Source organism: Neomonachus schauinslandi, chromosome 2 (assembly GCF_002201575.2).
Source record: "Neomonachus schauinslandi chromosome 2, ASM220157v2, whole genome shotgun sequence".
Classification (NCBI taxonomy): Eukaryota; Metazoa; Chordata; class Mammalia; order Carnivora; family Phocidae; genus Neomonachus; species Neomonachus schauinslandi.
In genome coordinates, this window is record NC_058404.1 from 50,303,121 (window position 1) to 50,324,565 (window position 21,445).

The 21,445-nt window shown below is 39.3% G+C and overlaps 2 protein-coding genes across 2 annotated transcripts in view; both read right to left on the reverse strand.

Moving 5' to 3' along the window:
• Positions 1–21,445, reverse strand: part of INTS9 (integrator complex subunit 9) — a 108,829-nt gene that overhangs the window by 22,789 nt on the left and 64,595 nt on the right. Inside the window, exons 7-8 of the mRNA XM_021699020.1 lie at positions 16,251–16,371; positions 15,099–15,233 (exon numbers count right to left, since the gene is read on the reverse strand). Of these exons, the coding sequence (XP_021554695.1) occupies positions 15,099–15,233; positions 16,251–16,371 (256 nt within the window). The remainder of the gene's footprint in view (positions 1–15,098; positions 15,234–16,250; positions 16,372–21,445) is intronic.
• Positions 12,796–13,735, reverse strand: LOC110588661 (RWD domain-containing protein 1-like). Its single transcript, XM_044912567.1, is given in 2 exon segments — positions 12,796–13,302; positions 13,304–13,735. Coding segments are annotated over 2 exon segments (759 nt in total). The 5' UTR covers positions 13,696–13,735; the 3' UTR covers positions 12,796–12,935.

A 21,445-nucleotide genomic window follows, 5' to 3' on the forward strand; every position in this document is an offset into this window, starting at 1 on the left:
AGTACAGGACAGTGGTTTATAGTAACAGATGTGCAGTGAGCCTGGAAATGTTCACTGTGTGCATGTGTCAAACAGAAGAACCGAATGGTGACAAAAGGGATCAAACTTTGTTAGCATATTTAGCTTAAAATGACAACAATTTTGTAAGAACCTTATTAGAACAAGCCAACAACGAGTCACAGGGCTGATGGGGGAATTCAGAGGGTCTAGGAACACCCTAAGTAGTATATACAATTCTGTGTGTGCCTATGTACACTTCCCCATAGATTTGATTGGGTTGTCATATGGGGCTGTGATCCCCCAAAAGGTTAAGAACTACTGACTGAAATGAAAACATATAAGGGAGAGCAAATGTGGCCCTGAAAACGACATTATCTCTGAACCTCAGCCATCAATGTTGCCTTCCTTTGAAAAATTAATGCCCATAGTAAGAAACAAAAGCAGTACTACAACATGAATACCGTGGAGTTGGAAGTTATGAGAAATATTTCATGATCAGGTCAGACTAGATGTTTGTTATTTTAGCCCTATACCTGGAGGCACTTGTTGATTCACAAGGCTACTGTAAAGAATCAGCTTTCAAAGCCTTTTAGTGACACTCTCAGAACCAAGCTGGTACCGCCAACATCTCCATTTCACCACCAAAGGGCAAATGTGTATATTATTGGTGTCAGTGGCAACTCACTGAGTGCTTTGAGTGGGAATATTTTGTTCAAACACACACAACAGAAAATTCCATTGTGTCCAAGAATCAAATAAAAATACCTTCCAATATATGTTAAGAAAAAAAAAAAAAAAGAAGAAGAAGAAGAAGGTAGCAGGAGGGGAAGAATGAAGGGGGGAAATCGGAGGGGTAGATGAACCATGAGAGATGATGGACTCTGAAAAACAAACTGAGGGTTCTAGAGGGGAGGGGGGTGGGAGGATGGGTTAGCCTGGTGGTGGGTATTGAGGAGGGCACGTTCTGCATGGAGCACTGGGTGTTATGAACAAACAATGAATCATGGAACACTACATCTAAAACTAATGATGTAATGTATGGGGATTAACATAAGAATAAAAAAAAAAAAAGAAAAAAATACCTTCCAAGGTTGACAGTCACAATCAACCTTGTGGAATAAAATTTTGAAAAGCCCTAGGCCCAAGGAAGCTGTGGTCATTGTGTTGGGTCCTCTGCTGGTGAATTTACATTAGACACTTTGCACAGAGTATGAGAAAAAGGATACTCAGTCTCTAGGTCCTAGAAAGTAGCCTATAATCTAGTTGAAGAGAAAACATGTATGTATTGTCAAAAAAGAGGATTTTGGGGCCGCCTGGGTGGCATAGTTAGTTGAGCATCTGACTCTTGGCTTTGGCTCAGGTCTAAGCTCAGGGTCGTGGGATCGAACCCTATGTCAAGCTCCACGCTCAGCACGGAGTCTGCTTATGTTTCTCTCTCCTCCCTCTGCCCCCCACCCCAGTTCTCTCTCTCTCTCTCTCTCTCAAATGAATAAATGTTAAAAATAAAAGAGGATTATTCAAAAAGCCATAGAAAATATAATGTGAATTTCAAGAGTTTGTACTGGGTCTATAAGGGCCAAGAGGAATGCAGAGTAGAGGGCCCCACCAGGCCAGGTGGGGCCACTTATACACGGCTTTCTGGCAGGTGAAGTTTTGCGTCTAGTTTTCTTTCTTTGGCTAAGGAACTTTAAAATATCCTTTGGAATGGCTGCATGACACCCCTTCTTTCCCACAGCAAGATGTCCCTTCTACATATGCCCCCGTGGCCTCTAAGACTTTCTATACCAGCACTATTCACACTGCTTTGTAACTCCCTATTTACTTGTGTCCCCCACAGGACTATGGAGCTCCCTGAGGGCAAGGATTTGGTATCCCTAATTCCTAGTAAAATGCCTGGCACACAGCAAATAGTAAACAAACATTTGCTGAATAAATGAATGCACAAAAAGAACATGGTCTGGTAGGAAATGTGAGAGCATTCCATACTGGGAAATAGTTCTCTAGAAGTCAGCAAGGTGAGAAACAGCAAGTTGACTTTGGCAGGAGGGCTGGAGAGAGGGTGGGCAGAAGGCAGAGAAAGGCGAACTGTACAAATGAATTTATTTGGTTGGAATGGAAAGTTTTCTTTGGGGCTGAGAAAAGAGATTAGTAAAAATGAGGGAAAGTGTAACTAGTAAAGAACCAAAAAGGTCAGAATCATGAAGACTGACAGAGTGGACAGTAAGGAATCAACAGTCTGAAGCACATGACAGCTGAGGAGGGGGTGAGACCAAAAAGAGGGACAACACTCAGAAGCCCCCTGTAGCAGCTTGGACAAAAAGGGGGAAAAAACTGTAATTTTATGGCACTTGAGGAGATGGAAGAGGCAGATCTACACAGTATCACAGAAAACCGTTAATAGACAGGTGGGAAAGGGGCAGATGTACTGGACAATGGACAAAGTGAGACCTTAAGATGGCTCCAAATTCTCAAGTCAGAAATGTAGACAAAGGGAAATTTGGACGCAATGATTTAAAAGAATAAGGAGGCAATAATAAGTCCAGTGTTGGACTGCTGCAGGTGTTTAGGGGATAACAAATGGATTTATTATGAGAATAAAAGATAAAACAAAGATGCGTGATAGATATGGAGATTTGCTAGGTACCTTTTTCAAAGTATTTAACAAAAATGTCAGTTTGTTTAGAGTTGAGGAAAGTGGAGTGTGCCTAGGGCCAAGGCTGTGGGACCCCATAAGGTAAGTGGGGAGAGAAGCAAGTAAACAAGTACATAATGCAGTGCAGAGCTTCCCTGCCTGTAAAAATGAGCAGTTTGGGAAAGATAGCTTTCTGGTGCTTGCACCCTATAATATAACAAAAGATCAAGTAGAGTTAAGAAAACAGCAAGACTGCCCCAGAAGCCGAGACTAAACAGAATTTTAACAAGAGAATGATGAACGGTGTCAAATGCAGCTGTGAGATGCTGGGGAAAACAGAAAAGAGTAAATTTGGCTGGAGGCTGATTGCTGTTGGGCTAGAGACGTGAACCAAATCTATGAGGTAAAAGAGGGAGAAAGCCAGGTGCACAAGACTAAGCTGAGCAAGGCAAACAGGAGAAATCTCATCATGGTTATGTGACAGAGAATCCGGTAGTGAGGCAATGAGACAGTCCACTGAAAGCCTTTTTCTGTATTAAAATTCTTCAGGTTTACTTAGAGGCAGAAAAGGAGGAATGAGTGAATGACCCAATGATCTACACTTCTTTGATGAGAGAAAGGAAGACATAAATTTGAGATCATGAAGCACACTGTCTCTATCTTTTTTTTTTTTTTGATTTTATTTATTTGAGAGAGAGAAAATGAGAGACAGAGAGCATGAGAGAGAGGAGGGTCAGAGGGAGAAGCAGACTCCTTGCTGAGCAGAGAGCCGGATGTGGGACTCGATCCTGGGACTCCAGGATCATGACCTGAGCCAAAGGCAGTCGCTTAACCAACTGAGCCACCCAGGCGCCCCGTCTCTAGCTTTCTAAGACCAATTCAAAGCCCGCTCTCCCATGAGATCTCCCTAATCTGCCCAGGAAGGGGGGGGAATCCCTTGGCACTTTAGGGGATTTCTAATCTGACAGGATTAACCACCTGCACCCCGAAAAGTCCTGTAGGTCCGCATCTTATTCCCCTATTGTAACTTCTGTAAATGTAAAACCTACCCCTCCTCGTTCCCCTTCCAGCCTAGCATATTCCACTGCCCAAAGCAGGGGTTTAAGAGATGCCATAGACTAAGTGATGGAAGGGGTGACTAACAAATCAATCAATGCATCTAAGTAGCATACGTTATTTTTGAGAGAAGGAAATAGAGTTGACCTTTGAACAACACGGGGTGGGGGAGTCCGCATATAACTTCTGACTCTCCCAAAATGTAACTACTAATAGCTTCCTGTGGATGGTAAGCCTTTCTGATAACGTAGTCGATTAATACATAGTTCGTATGTTGTATTATAAACTATGTTCTTACAATAAAGCAAGCTAGAGAAAAGAAAATATTAAGAAAATCATAAGGACAAGAAAATACAGTACTGTAAACTTCCATACATAAGTGGACTTGTGCAGTTCAAACATGTGTTGCTTAAGAGTCAACTGTACTCTGCAGAGAAGCTGTCCACAGGTAAGAAACAAAACAGCACGTGTGGAAAGTAATAGATAGGAGTCCAGCAAGTTGTCCAGTTTCTCCCTCCTTGCTTCATGGTCTGCTTCCTGAGCCCAATTCTCCAAACTAATCATGAATCGTTTGTAGCTCAACTTTTCCACCACCCCAAATATAACAGGTTAAACTTTTACTGGTTGGGACTGTGTTGCCAGTGAGGACAAGAGCTTTGTTTCTTCAGGACCGACCCAAGGAGGTGCGACCGAGGCTTTTGGGACTACTTGTGGCTGTGTCCACAGGGAGAAAAAAGCTTCTTGTCTGTGGCCTTGACAACTGGGGAGGGAGCTGGATGTTGTATGGCTTGTCCTGAGGTCTTTCTTTTCTATTAAAAAAATTTTTTTTTGAGAGAGAGAGCACGTGTGAGCAGGAGCTGGGGGTTGGGGAGGGTGGGGGCAGGAGAGGGAGAGAAAGAATCTCAAGCAGGCTCCAAGCTTAGTGTGGAGCCCGATGCAGGGATTGATCTCATGACCCTGAAATCATGACCTGAGCCAAAATCAAGAGTTGGATGCTTAACCCACTGAACCACTCAGGTGCCCCCTGATGTTTTTCTTAAATACCACTTTGAGGATGTGGTCATGTCCTTTACCCAGGAAGAGTGGGCCCTCCCGGACATACCTCAGGGAAAGTTGTGCAGAGATGTGATGCTATAGAGTATTAATCACCTGGTCTCCATAGATGAAGTGAAGTTCTATGAGCCCAGAGAAGTAAAGTGAAAATATGCTGCCCCCTCTTGAGTGGAAGGGTCAATACTGGACCCAGAACTGTGTCTGATACCTCACAGAAGAAAAGAGTGGATAAATGAAGCCCAGGTGTTCCATGGGAGCCATGTGACCAGGGGTGCACGGGAAGCCTCAACCAGCTGTGTTAAAGTCAGAGTTTTGTGGATGCAGGAAAATGTCTCCTGTATTGATACTACATCCCAGCTCTGCCTTGTGCATAAGGCTGACCATGTGGCTTTAATTCCCCAGTTCCATACAAGAGAAAGACAAACACTCCCAGAAACCTCCCAAGGACTAAACCTGATTGTGAGAGCATCGTAAGGCCAGGCCTGAAGGGAGAAGTAGTGGCCTACAGATCTCTCCCAGGGATATCTAGAAGGAAATTAATTTTACATCAGAAGACTAAGAATGGCTGTGTACATCCACATGAAGATTTGGAACAAGTCACATATTTATTATAATAAAATAAATTAAAAAATCCAAAACCAAACTGCAGAACATTCAGATCAAAGCACTGCATAAATAACAACAAAACATTTGGGGAATTGAGAGGGAAGAGAAAAATATAAAAAAACAAACCAGAGCAAAACAAACAAGCCTACCCAAGAAACTGCCTTAGCTCTATAAACCTATTCAAGAGTCCAAATTTAAGATAATTTCTTTAGATTAAGAGAAGAATATACATTTATTACTGCCAAAGTCTTTAAGACCTCAGGAGAACAAAGCAATAGGTCATCCTGAACTCCCACGGGAGAAGGATGAGGAAGGAGAGGCAGAGTGAATGCTGGGAAGTGTGTGCTACAAAGGAGACTTTCATAGGCCAGGTACCAACCTTTTCCAGCCCTGTCAACAAGAAGGAATTTCCATTGTGAACATCACAGGCTTCAGGGAATTGACTGAGTAGAAATTACCATTTTTTTTTTTTAAGATTTTATTTATTTATTTGAGAGAGAGCATGAGGGGAGGCAGCAGAGGGAGAGGGAGAAGCAGACTCCCCGCTGAGCAGGGAGCCCGATTCAGGGCTTGATTCCAGGACTCTGAGATCATGACCTAAGCCGAAGGCAGATGCTTAACTGAGCCACCCAGGCGCCCCACTAATTAATTTTTTTTTTAAGATTTTATTTATTTGAGAGAGAGTGAGATAGAGAGAGAGAGCACACAATCAGGGTGAGCAGTAGACAGAGGGAGAGGGAGAAGCAGACTCCCCACTGAGCAGGGAGCCTGATGCGGGGCTCTACCCCAGAACCCTGGGATCATGACCTGAGCCGAAGGCAGACACTTAACTGACTGAGCCACCCAGGCGCCCCCACCAATTAATTTTTAAAATTAATTTTATTTCTTAAAAAAAATTATTTCCAAGTTCTAACTCAAAAGAGACTCTCAATCTGAGACATAACAATGGGATTCTGAGGGCTCTATAAACTTAGTCTCCAAATAAATGCAAAGTCTTGCGTAGGTGTGCAGATATATATAGTATATTTTAGTCATTCTTTTTTCCTTTTTTTAGATTTTATTGGTTTAGAGAGAGAGTGCATGAGCAGGGGGAGGAACAAAGGGGAAATGATTCTTAAGCAGACTCTGCACTGAGTGTGGAGCCCGATGCAGGGCCCAGTTTCACGACTCTGAGATCATGACCTCAGATGAAACCAAGGGTCAGAGGCTTAACTGACTCAGCCACCCCAGGTGACCCTATTTTAATCATTCTTATCAGATTTTTGGGTCCAGGCTTTTGGGTCCCTGGCCCACAGAATGTTAAGAGCCACTGCCCTAAGGCAGAAGTTCCCATCTGGAGCCCTTGCTTGCAAGCCATCTCTCTTCTCATTGTCCCTCATAGCCACCACCCACCTTGCAAACCAGAGAACCACCTGTCTGGGCCTCAAGGCCAGGAGGGCTGAAGCAGTGGGATGGACAACTTTCTGGGTCTCTTTCAACAGTCAGAAGAAGGATGGGAATAAAATCAAAACAATAAACAAACCAAACTTAAACCCACTATCAATAGTAACAACAACAACAAAATATCTACCACACAATACAATTTTCTGTATTTCAAATCTCAACCTTAAATGGGAATCAGTGTCCTGTTAGTTTCTAAAACTAACCCAAAATTCTGTAGCTTCCCATGTCCAGGTATATGTAGTTTTGTTCTATTATGCTGGTGATTTTCATATCTAAAACTCAAGTCCTACCCCTGAAGTGAGGCAGCATAGCCAGGAAGCTTTTCAAATAATGACTATCACGTTGTTTTTTCAACCATCATAATAAATACTATATATATATACACACACACACACACACACACACACACACACATAAAATAAATAAATATATATAAATAGAGTTGGTGTGCAAATGTAAGTTCACAACCCACAAGCAAATCCATTAATTTGATTCCTAAGGCCAGGAAGGCTTGGGCTCTAATATTAACCAAAAGTGTTCACTAGTTACAGCTAATGCATTTATGGGATCTATCCAACAGCCACCATCTGTTTTGTTCTATTAGTTACTGTCTTTAAACTGTGTCCTATGTCCTCTTTTTGGGCAGAATGCACATCTATTTGGAGTAGATGTTTTTCAGGAAAAAATTTTTTTTTTTTTTTACTTAAAATAATTCAAACATCTATGAGAAAACAGATACCTTCTCGGATATCCATATGATGGAATACTAGGCAGATATCAAACGTGTGGAATACTAATGAACTGAGGAGTGCTCATTATATAGTTAATGGGAAAAAGCAGAAAAGCAGGCTGCAAAGGGTTATCTCTGGATATTAGGATCATCACAATTTTTATTGCTTTCTCTGAGATTTTTGTATTTTCCAAAACCACTACAATACAAATTAATCTTCTAATCAGAAATATAAGGAAATAATAATACCTTAAAACAAAACAAAAATTCCACTAGAGTTCCCAACAAGATATAGTCAACATAAGCCGCTGGCCCTCTTGTAGAATCTAAGCTGAGAGAAAGCACAGAAATAAGGGCATCTGACGATTTTGAGAAACTAAACCACCATGATGAATTCCTGGGGAAACCATGGGTGCTGGAATGGGAACAAAATGGCAAGCAAGAGCCAAAGAGGGCTGAGCACTGCAGGAAGCATACAGGTTGGCAAGGAACTCTGTCCTTTTCTCTCTCCTCCATACTACCACTGGCAGATTGTGGCGGGCTCCAATGTACTGTGAGGTAGAAAATACCAGAAGAGTGGAATAAGTGTTCAAAAAAGGTATAGGCAGACCTTCCAGCCCTTCCTTGCTCCCTCATATTATGAGGCTAAGTGGTATAAGGCTTAGGCTTAGTGGTAACAAGTAAGGAAGACAAATTCTGGGGAAAAAAAGCAGTGTCTAGAGCAGAGGTACAAAAGGATTTCCCTGAAGGCCAGCTAGTAAGAGCTGACAGGGAAATAAAACAAGATCACCGAGGAAAGCAACACCTACTAAATACAATAAGCTAAAAACTGACCCTACATGGAGAATTAATAAACTAGATGGAACAGTAGAATATGCATTAGAAAAGTCCACACACAAATAAAAATAAGTAAAATAAAAATGATTATGTATAAAAAAACACTTGAAAATATTATGTATAAAAATACAGTCACTGCCATAAAGAATTCAACACATAGGTTAAAGAGCAGTATGTATATGCGTATGTATTCATTCAAGAATGAATTCATGAGCTGGAAGATCAAGTTGAGGAGTCTTTTCAGGAGGCTTCAAGAAGGAGATGGGGGGAAAAAAAAGAGAGAGAGAGATGGAAAACACAGAAGTGTCAATACCTGTATACTAGAAGTTCCATAAGAAGAATAAATAATTTTAACAACAATTAAGAATCCTTCTGTGTTAAAGGAAATTGGAAGATTTCTCAAAGTATTATAGAAAAAAAAAATACACATTTAAGATACATCACAGTAAAACTTAAGAATGCTGAGTGAAAATTCTAAAAGCAGACCCCATAAAGGAACAAATCTAAAGTACCAGAAAGCTCTGGGGCACCTGGGTGGTTTAACCAAAGGAGCCACCCAGGTGCCCCAGGGCTTTGCAGTTCTTAAGTTGCAACAAGGGCACAAGTGGAAAAGGAAGAAATACTTTCAAAACTTTATAGTTTCAAAGTTCTTTTCCTTGAATTTTGTATCTATCCAAGCTATCATTTAAATGTGAGGAAATATTAAAGATATTCTTAGTACTTCAAGGCCTCATAAGGTTTACCATTTTAAGACCCTGTTGGTGAACATTCCTCAAGTACTCCTGGAAAAAGGAAAGTAAATCTAGAAGGATTATGAGATACATGGGAAGTAAGGTTGGAAAAAAAAAACAAACTCAATAAGGTTCACTGTTATCTATAAATAAGCAATATATTCAGTACTCTATGTATATTTTAAATAACCCAGAACTAAAATTCCAGACAGTATGAACATGGTGGGATGGTGATGGGGGGGAAAGGAAGAGGAAAAAGATGGCAGAGACAAGAGGAAATGTGGCTTTGGAGGGAAAGAAAAAGATACTGATAAGTTCAGGATACTCAAAGGAAAAATAAACTAAGGAACAACCCAGAAGAATAAAAATCAAATACATGTGTTCAAACTTACATTTAGCCATCTAAAAGAAGGGAAGAAAGGACAGGGGAAAGAATAAACCAAAAATACCATGAAATAAGGTTGCAAAAATAAGCCCTTGATGCAATAATAATTACAGGAAATATAAATACTTTCATTGGGGCACCTGGGTGGCTCAGTCGGTTGAGCGTCTGCCTTTGGCTCAGGACATGGGGTCCTGGGATCAAGCCCTGTGTTGGGCTCCCTTCTCGGCGGGGAGTCTACTTCTCCCTCTGCCCTTCCCCCTGCTTGTGCTTGTGCGCTCTCTCTCTCAAATAAATAAATAAATAAAATATTTAAAAAAGAAAAAAGAATCAGGGTGCCTGGGTGGCTCAGGTCGTTGAGTGTCCGACTCTTGGTTTTGGGTCAGGTCATGATCTCGGGGCTGTGGGATTGAGTCCGCATCAGGTTCCACACTCAGCGGGGAGTCTGCTTGAGGATTCTCTCTTCCCCCACTCATGTGAACGTTCTCTCTAAAATAAGTAAATAAATCTTAAAAAAAAGAAAAAAGAAAAAAATCTCTATGTTGTCTACAAGGGATTCACTAGAAAAGGATACAGAAGGAATGAAAAGCAAGGGATGGAAAAGAATACCAGGCAAATACTGAAGGGGGAAAATGTCTCTTGGCTTTTAATGCAGTTTTGATAGAGAAAAAAAGAAATCAGCATCCTGATAAAACATAATGATCATGAACATATATACCTCTGATTATACAGCTTAAAACTGTAAGAAGCAATAACTGGTGGAAGTATAGGGAGAAACTGATCAACAAATAACACATCTTTTCAGAAACTGGAAGCTAAGCAAAGATATGAAAGACCAGAATAACATAATAAACTCAAATGAATACATACATATAGAAAATTTTTCATTCAACAGTAAATACAGTCTTTTCCAGCATACACAGAACACTTAAAAAACAGACTGTGTTTCAAAATAACACTTCAGTGAATTAGTATACTCTTATCCAAATGCAAAAGAGAGAGAGAGAGAGAAAGAGGAAGAAAGAAAAAGAGAAAGAAAGAAAGAAAAAGAGAAAGACAGAAAGAAAGAAATCCAGAAACATTTAAGTATGACTTGAAAAAAGTCTCTCATCTAACCCTAAGTCTAATCACATTGGATGGACTAGAAACAAAGACAAGCACTATAAAACAACCTATGGCTACTTACATCATGAACATATGAAGGAAATTATGATATACGTAGAGATGACTGACAGAGCACTACGTATCAACAATTTAACAGAGTTAAATGATACTGAGAGAAACTCATAGCTTTAAAGTACACTTACTGAAAAGCACAGAAGGATGGAAGCAAATGAGATAAGTATTAAAAGAAAAGCAACAGAGTAAACCCAAAGATGGGAGGAAGGAAATAATAAAGGGCAGAATAGAGAATGAAAATGCAACAAAAACAATTAAAAGCAAAAACTTATTCTTTGAAGAAAATCAGTAATGCAGACATAGTGATCAATTTATTCCAGGAGCATATTTTAAAAAGAATAAATTGTGATCAAATAAGACTTATCCCAAGACTACAAGGACAGTTAAATGTAAGAAAAGCTAGTATAATTCACTACATTACTGGTCTAAAGGAAAGAAATCACGTGATCATCTCACTGACTCAGAAAAGGCATTTGATAAAGTACAACATCTACATTTGATTTTTAAAAAGCAGAAAATTGGGAACAGAGGAGAAACTCCTCACTTGATAGCTAAAAACAAGGAGTAAGCCATCCTATTTAATGAAGAAGCTACCAAAGCATTCCCTTTACAATCCAGTATAGACAAGGCTTCCACTGTCATCACTTCTGTCTACCTGGGACTAGAGTATGTAGTTGTAAGACAGGAAAAAAGAAAGAAAAGATAAAAGGATTGGAAGAAAAGTGACACAATTGTTACTTCTTTGCAGATAATATTACCATCAATAGATAAACATTAGAATATAAGAATTCAGTATGCTGTTGAATATCAGATCAATCAGAAAAATGAATACTGAGACATTCTGCTCAGTAAAAGCTAGCTCTCTCCTTCCATTTGGGATGCTGTATTTTTATGGGCCTCAATTCTCCTCTAACTCTCCATTCTTATTCAAGATCATTTTTCTTCCTTCCACTTTCTATTGGTAAATGTTCCCCACAGCTCAGTTTTTCCCCTTCAGCTCTTTACATACTTTAAAAAATCTGATGCTCCTCCAATTTGTCTCCAGGCTTGCCTTCACATCCAAGTTCCAGTTCTATATTTTCATCTGTCCCCAGTGTTCACTCAAATTCCTATTCATCATAGCCACTACCCCCTCCTAAAACCAGAATCCCCTCTGCCAACTCCTCCTTGTCGACTGGATTAGTGTCATCATCACCATTCTCCGTATCATCTAAGCATGAAATCTGTATTTTTCCTTCCCTGAAGACAGAAAGCAATCAATAAGTATTTGTTGACTTAAAGACCTGCCAGTGTTTTCTCTGTCACTCCATTCTTACCACGTCAGGCTTAATCCAACTCCCCACTCCCCTCTGCTTATTAGCTTATTAGATCACTACAGCAGCCTATTCTTCCCAGCTCGGAGGGTTCCACTCAAGTAGGTCAGCGGTTGGCCTTTTCTGTAAAGTTTAACTCTAAAGCAGAACTTTGCTGTTATAGTGTGCAAGCAGCCATACACAATCCCTAACTAAATGGATGTGGCTGTCCTGCAACAAGGTATTATTTACAGAAACAGGTGGCAAGCCAAATTTGGTCCATGGGCCATAGTCTGCTGACCTATGAAACTGACTATTAAGTTTTTCCAAATCTAAACTTTTCTTATCCCTGCTAATTCAATATAGAATCTAATTATCTGGGTAAAGAAAATCTAATTAATTATTATTTTTTTTTTTACATACAACACTGGTTGCCAGCTAGAAATTAAAATGAATTACTTAGGTATGTTGCTCATTACTTTCAAGACCTTATTTTCCCTTTAAATTTACGAACCTTGGAAGAATAATTTACTGGAAATTGCATCAGTAGTAGGGTAAAGGCTTTGATCTAAGCAGAACAAATCAGAAGAGTTGGCAGCCAAGTAATCTTTCTTTTACAGAAGAATATATCAAGAATGATAGAAGCTGCCAATAAAGTATTTTGATTCAATGAAGCAGATTAAGATGACATTGATGGGCTTTTGATTTCAATAAGCAGGAAAGGCCCAGAATTCTGCTAGCTATAGGAAAAAACAGCAACTTGGCCCCTCTAGACCTTGAGATGAAACTTAATTATAAAAGGTATGAAAAAAGCCAATACAAAGTGGTAGCTCAGATGCATCTTATTATTTTTTTTTTTATTTGCAACTTTAAGGTCAGTTTATTAAGTTCAATGATGAAAGCTATCAGAAGAATATTCTCCTGAAAATTATTTTTTCTTAGAAAAAAAGAAAGAAAAATCAACACGTCAGCACAGCCACAGATGCTGTGGCAGTCACACCTCTCTGCAGATGGGGATAGTCCACCAGTCAGTCAAATCACTCTCTGGGTCAGCAGGATTATAGTCGGGATCATCCTCATCATCCTCTAGCTCCAAGTCATCCATTTCTTGGAACAGAGATTCATCTACCTCCACATTGTTTCCAGCATCTTCCAAAAACTGGATATCAGATGTGTCAAGATTATGATCTGTTTCAAAGAGCTGTTTCCCACTTAATTTATTTTTTCCTGCTTGTTCTTCTTCTTTCATTCGTTTCTTTTTAATTTCCAAGAGCTCTGCATCAAACTTGGCCTTCCAACTTAAGAAATTCTCAATTGTAACAGGAGTGCCATGAAATAATTGCTTTTCAGCTTCCTCTGCCTTTTTCTTTTTGTTTCTTTTCTTCTTCTCTTCTAGTTTTTATTTGATCTACTATTTCATTTAGTTTTTCTTGCACAGCTGTCACTAAAGTAAAGATCATCACCATACCAAGGTTTTCTTCTGCCTGTAATGCTAATAGTTTTAAAATGTCTGAGACATCATTATCTTCTAGATTTTCCTGGGAGAATATTTCATAAAGAGGAGCTTCATCTGGGTATTTTTCACTGTATGTAAACTTGAGGGTAGTCTGGACAGTTTCATCATTTTCTCCAGCCTCAGATGTCACAGTAATGGTGAAACTGGGTGGATTTTCTGATAATACTGTGAAGGAGTCGGGGTAAATGGACTCCAGAGCCTCCAGCTCGTTACGCTGCTCCTCGCCGTAATCTGTCATCGTGGCCCTCGCTGCTGCCCATGGACCGCCCAGCCACCCAGGCGGCGCGCTGCAGCTGGAACCGCGGCCGCGCCAGGGGAGCGGGCAGCGGCCGGACGGGCACAGGCACAGAGTCCCCGGCTGGGAGGCTCGGGGCCCAAAGCCAGGCCGGGCCTGCTGAGCAACAGCCCCGCACGGGCCTCCGCCTGCTCTCTAGTCTCAGATGCATCTTATTGTTCTAGACCTACAGCAGTCATTTTTTCCCCTTCATATTAAAACAGGATATGGACTTCCCCAAGTTATCTACATTTGTACCCATCCAACAGCTAACTATCTAATCTTCTCTGCCCCTCCCTTACAAACATGGAAAGAATCAGGATTTAGGAAATGAACAATAATACCTAAAAAGGAATAAAGAATACATTTGTAACAATGGTTATGTACTTAGCTACTTGCCAAATAAGATTGTTAACGAATGACTGACTTAAAATCTTCCAATAGCTTTCCTCTACACATTAAAATAAAATCCAGGGGTGCCTGGGTGGTGCAGTTGGTTGGGCGTCTGACTCTTGGTTTCGGCTCACATCGTGATCTCCGGGTTGTAAGACTGAGTCCTGAGCTCAGGGTTGTGAGATCGAGCTCCGTGCTCAGCATGGAGTCTGCTTGAGATTCTTTCTCCCTCTCCCTCTGCCCCTCCTGCTTGTGTTCTCTCTCTAAAATAAGTAAATCTTTAAAAGTAAAGTAAAATAAAATCCAAATTTCTCATCACGGTCTACAAAGTTCCATATGACCTGGCTCTGCTTATCTCATGGACACCCCTGCTGACTATACTCAGCATGCTGCAATCACAATGGCACTCTCTGCTCTTCTGAACATGGAATCATGAGCTGGGACTTTGCCTGTGGGTCACCACTGATTCTCTAACGCCTAGATGAGTGCTTGATACATAGTAGACCCTCATTAAAGAAATAACTAACATTTGCTGAGTAAATGAGTGACCATTTCTGTTCTATATCAGGCTATGGTAATTGGAAGTGGTGGAAAATCTCAGAATCCTAGAGATGAACCTAAAGACAGCAGGATCTTACAGAGGAACTTGCAATCCTAAATACTGGGACAGGAAAAATCTAACTTTCATGAAGATTATCTACAGAACATAAAGTTTCAGTTAAGCAAGATAAGCTCTAGAGATCTGCTATACAACACTGCACCTATAGTTAACAATAATGTATAGTACAAAAATTAAGAGGATGGATCTCATGTTAAGTATTCTTATCATAACAACAAAAATTAAAAAAAATAAAAGGATACATGTAGAAACCAAAATTAGGAAGATTTAAAAACAACTGATGATACTCTGGATATATTATGAATTTGGGTTAAATAACCAAAAAACTGAGTTGTTAAAAGAGATTTAGAATTACCTGGGGATGTGTGGTAAGTAAGGAGGATCCGGAAACATATGATACTTTCTCATAATGGGATTGGATAATCCAGTTGGAGCTTCCAAGGGCATAGCCTGAGCTTAGCGGAGTCACCTGGACTGCACCAAAAAGCTCCTAGAAAAGAACCACAGTAAGAATGTGTGATGAGCTTTCAGCAGCACAGTCACACCAGATAAGTCTTTGCAGGAAAAAAACCCAGAAATATCTTTATCCACTTAGATAAAGAAAATTTAAAGTAAAACAAAGTATAAAATAAAGCAAAAAAAACCCCAAAACCAAAACAAAACAAAACAAAAAATGGAGACCATATGGTAGACCCAGAAAGCAATCCTAGTCTTTACTTGCCCCCTCTCTGAGTTTCAGCCACATGTACCACGAACCCAGGCCTGACTCATCAAAAGACAGAGAGAGACGATAGATGACCAGAAAGGCCAAAGAGAAAATTACTTGGGTTTTCTTTTTTTTTTTTTTTTTAAAGATTTTATTTATTTATTTGACAGAGAGAGACACAGCGAGAGCAGGAACACAAGCAGGGGGAGTGGGAGAGGGAGAAGCAGGCTTCCTGCCGAGCAGGGAGCCTGATGTGGGGCTCGATCCCAGGACCCTGGGATCATGACCCGAGCCGAAGGCAGATGCTTAACGACTGAGCCACCCAGGTGCCCCTTCTTTTTCTTTTTTTAGGCTAGGCATTAATCTCTTGGTCATTCTATACCGAGGGGCTCTGGGCACAAGTTAACAAAATGGGAACCCTTACTATCAGGTCAAAGTTCAAAACTTATACTTGACAAATTGCTTCTTGATCTGTTATATGCTGTTTCCTACTTCACCTGTCCAAAACCTATAAAGTTGCACCCACTATTCTGAAGTGAATAGAGTGAGATGTCTTTCTCCTGATCATTACAAGCTGGTCAAGAGAAGGCTAACTAATGCTGGGGAATGTGAGTGTTAGGAAAGAACACCAACAAGAACCTGGAGGATGGAGGATAATGACTGTCTGTCTTTTCACCTCATACTCGTACAAGATTCTCAGTGACTGAATGGCTAAAGAAAGGGAACTATAAGATCCTCCCAAAGGGTAACAATATGAATCGGAAGCATTCATGCATCACTTAAAATCATATTAACACTCACAATTTTCTGAGAATATCCCACCAGCTGGATTTTGCTAAGGGCAGAGTTCACCTCTTGCATCGTATAGCATCTTCTCCAGGTTGATACTTCCACTGCGTCCTTGAGTGGAGAAGGCAACAGCCTGTAAATGCATCACAATACCAACTTTTTATGTTATCGAGGATTCCTTTCAAGTAATTTGTCCATTTCATCTAAGTTGTCCAACTTACTGGCATAGAATTATTTATAGGATTCCTTTATCATCATTTTTATTTCTGTAAGGTTGGTAGTACTGCCCCTCTTTCATTTCTGATTTTAGTAGTTTAAATATTCTTTTTTTCGTCAATCTAGCTAAAAGGTTTGCTAGTTTTGTTGATCTTTAAAAAAAAACCACACAACTTTTGTCTATTCTTTTTCTATTTTCTATTCTGTTTATCCAGCATATAGCTGGATACTGTGTTCTGGTTTTTTTTTTTTTTTTTAAATCTAGTCTGGTCATCTCCGCCATTTGGACTATTTAATCCATTCACATTTATTATTGATACACTTGGATTATGTTTACCAATTTAATTTTGTTTTCTCTGTATCTAATGTTTTTTTTTGTTCCTCTGTCCCTCGTTTACTACTTACCCTTTGATACTAAGTGAATATTTTCTGACGCAGCCTTTTAATTTCCTTCATAGTGTTTCACTATATTTTTCTGAGTTACTTCCTTAGTGGTTGTTCTAGGGCTTATCATATACATCTTAACACAGAGCATTTTTATATGACATTTCAAATTCTCTTCCTGTTCATGAATGATAAATGAAATACACTTAATTCATGGGCCTGCAAAGCTATAGAAAAGGACTGAGTTAAACACAGTTGAGGCTTGGCATAAAGGAGGAAAATAAAACACAATCTGTGACTTTTCTGATCAGCATCAGGAGTATCCCTTAAAACAAGCAAACAAAACTCTGTTATTAGAAAAACACTGTGTCATTTGCTCTAACAGAATCAGGAATAGACCTGGGAGAGTGACTTCCCTGAGCTTCTCTGTTTAAATAGGTCAAGGAACTTCTGGTCAACTGAAAAGTGTGCATTAGCTCTGCTCTCTCTCCTGAAATACCACTGAACATAGTAAAGGGCTTCACACACACACACACCCCTTCAAGACAAAGAGAATGAAAGAAGCAACAGCAACAGCATTTTAGAAAGTGGAAAGTAAAAAGACAAATAACTGACTTAGCAGACACAGGAAAATTTAATTCAAATTAATTTATGCTGCAGAACCCATAAAAAGCTCAGCAATTTGAAACAATAGGCATGTCTGGAAGTGAGGTTGAAGGTGAGCCTAAAAACAAGGGGATTTTCTGGAAAAAAAAAATACTGGTAAGAAATAGAACCTTCCAGTTCTCTTCACCTATTCCAGAGAGCTCAGCAAACTGTCTTTCCCCCCCCCCCCAGGCATGTTGCTAGAGGTTATTCTCTGGAGAAATTAAAAATGAAAGTCTAGACTAGGGGAAACCATCAACAACTAGCAGCAGCTTCGTTAATAAGCAGAAGTTTATATACCAGAGTAACAATGTTCTTCTCTTCATATGGCTCCCAGAACACTATCAGTCAGGCTTATATCCTCCAAGGTAGGTGACTGAAAGAAACTTCTCTGAAAAATTTGATCTGCACCAAAGAAAAAAATCAACTAAAAGATACTGACACTGGAGGTTTCAGGATAAAATGGCTCACCAGATTACTTTATGGTAAAGTCTAGAATTCAACAAGACTTAACTCATGGCACACAGACTTTCTAATCAGTTTTTGACTGTCCAACTCCTAAACATGGGCCAATAACCAAGGATCACCATATACTTGAGGGAAGTCTCTAAAATGATAAAGGCCAAAACAAATGGAGGGAGGAGGAGAAGAAATAAATTAGTCTGGTAGAATAAAACTTTAAAAAATACTACCATTACTATCCTTAGAGAGATAAATAAGACTAAGAAATGAGAAGTGACTTCTATTAAAAAAAAGAGGAGCATTAAGAGAATAAAAAAGCTCTTGGGCAAAAAAATATGACGGCACACAGACAACGAAAGCACGCCAACAAAACCTATCAAAATTTCAAAATAAGTTAAAAACATTAAAAAAATTATACAAGACACAAAAGAGCCACATAAAGATCAGAAGAGCTTCAAAACAAGATGATAGAACTTAATAAAGAATTAGAAATTTGAAAAATCTTTTCAGAAATGAAGACTAATAGAAATATGAGTGGATAAACACACAACAGCTAACGCCATAAGAACAACACAGGAAGTAAAGATTAAATGCTAAAAAGAAATGAAGAGATAAAAAGAATTTGAAAGAAAGTGGCCGATAATGAAGACAGGCATGGAAGAAGCAACATACAGAGAACAGCAGTCCCTAACAGAAATCCAAGCAAGGGAACAGAGCAAATACTAAAAACTCTAATTGCTAAAATAAAAAGAGGCTTGAAATTACATACTGAAAGGACAAACTGCATACCTGAGAACACTGACCCAGAAGAAGTAATACCAAATATATTCTGGGAAAATATTTACACATTTAAATAAACTTTTGGGCAGCGAGGCGAAAAGAGTGAATGACTTACAAGGGAAAAAATATGATACCAGAGTTTCAACAGCAATGCTGTTTTACTCAAAGAGAGTAAAATATTTAAGACATTCAAAGAAAGAAAATATAAGCCAAAGATTATACAATTAAAAAAACTGACTTTCAAGACTTTCAAGCACAGATAAACAATTATTAACTTGAAAGAACTCAGGGAATATTGTTCTCATGATCCCATCCTGATACATCTTCTGAAGAATGAGCTTCAGACAACCTAAATGACTATAGAAACATTGATACATCAGCTGATAGTGAGCATTAAACATACAGTTATGTAGAAGTAAGACCAAATGAAGATTTTAAAAGAGAGAAAGGATAGTATGTAATGGCTGTATGTTCTGATAATATAAATGTAATAGGAGCATGAAAAAAAAAAAAGGGAAGGAAAACACATATGCTCTTTCCTCCAAATGATGACTTAGAAACAACGACCAATCCAGGAGTAACGAGCATTGTTAACAACCAGAATGGGAGCTTAAAGTTCCATTTCCCACTAAAAGAATACAGAGTTTTTTAGAGAAATGGGTGATCCCAGATTTAGGGTAGGGAATGTACAAGAGGAGTCTTAAACATCCTGTTAAAGTACATAGCAAGGAAACAATCAAAGGGTACAAAGGTCACAATAAAAGGACACAGTGGACAGCACGAAGAGGCTCACTGTCCGCAGATGGGATAATCTGAGCTGCAAAAAAGACAGTATTGCAACAGGTCAAAATCCATGATATATGTGTCAGAGTGGGTTGTAATTAGATTGGGACACAGAGAGGGGCTTTTGCGTTATTGGAAATACTCTATTTTAGACCTGGTAGCAGTTATAAGGATGGCTGCTTTATAACAATTTATTAACTATATATATTTTTTTGTTTTATATTACAATAAAAAAGTTAATTTAAAAAATAAAACATGTATGCCAAAATAAGAAATTATGACAGCAGAAATGAAAAACTCATGGATAGGTTGGGAGGTAAATAGAATTTCTCAGGCAAAAGAGCCAACAAAAACAAAGAGATGGAAGACGACAGAAAAAAAAATCTGAGTTCCAGTCCAGGAGGTTAAAAATCTAAGTAGTGAGCGTTCCGGAAAGAGAGAACACAAAACATGAGGGAGAAAATTTTAAAAATAAACAGAAAATTTTTTTTGCCAAAATTGAAGTTCTTGATTTTTTAGACTGGGGGTCAGAAAACATGTTTTGTAAAAACCCACAGATGTTTAAGCTCTGTAGACCACAGTCTGTCACATCATTCAACTTAGCTGTATAATGCCATAGACAATATGTAAATGCATGAGTGTGGCTATGTACCAATAAAACTTTACTTATAACAACTGTGGCAGGCCAGATTTGGCCCATTAAACAGGGGCTTGGCCACAGTTGGAACCTCTGTTCTAGATGGTAAGGACCCACTAAGTAGTCAGCACAGGAGTGAAAACTGTCCTTTATTAAGACACAGCATCATGAATTTAAGGAACAAGAGGATTCTTAAAGTTTCCACAGAGGAATAAGTGGGATACATAACAAAGATCTAGACTCAGAATAGTACTGGACTTTTCAACGGTATTTGTGGAAGCTAGAGAAATTGTATTAAATCTGGATTTCTATCCATTGGAGGGTGAGGGTAGAACAAAGGCATTTTAGACATGCAGGGTCTCAGAAAATTGACCTCCTGTGCACTCTTCCTCAGGATATGCCTGGCAAAATGAAGGAACGAACAAGATAAAGACCCAGGAAATGGAGGTTCCAACAGAAGATAGAGGTGAAGATATCTTCAGGATATCTTGGTGAAGGAAATGGTGAAGGAAATCCTAAACTGAGAGCCAAGCAGCAAACCCAAGAGCAGCTGGGATCAGACTGGGGAAAGAGAGAAGGCTCTGGGAGAGGATTTCCAAGAAGATAAAATTGTTGCAACACCCACTGAGTTTGAACATACTGAGGAGAGACCTGTACAAATGGCAGAGAGGTTGGGGATAAATTAGTAAGAAGTAGCGCGCCTGGGTGGCTCAGTTGGTTAAGCAACTGCCTTCGGCTCAGGTCATGATCCTGGAGTCCCGGGATCGAGTCCCGCATCGGGCTCCCTGCTCGGCAGGGAGTTTGCTTCTCCCTCTGACCCTCCCCCCTCTCATGTACTCTCTCTCATTCTCGCTCTCTCAAATGAATAAATAAATCTTTAAAAAAAAAAAAAAAGAAAAAAAATTAGTAAGAAGTACATAGGAAACTAAGCAAATAAGCAAACAAAATCATCATCAACTCAAGGGAAAACAAAAAGTTGTGCAAGAAAGAAAAAATAATCCTAACAATGTTATGTGGCCAGTGAGTTGCATTTATACAGTCAAAATAATGAAAACACCGAATAGAGGTTTAGCTAACCTAGCATATAGATCACGTTGTTCCAATTCTCTTCATCTTTGTTTCTCCAGCAACAAAGTACTAATAATTCTCCTCTTTACCTTCTGCATAAACAGACACATGAACATTTTATTTCACTTATCTGTCCTATGTACACTGGATTGCTTTAGGTTTTACAATATTTATTCAATAAATATTTAGCCCTGACTATGGCCATAGCATTGAAGTCCTGTAAGGGATATAA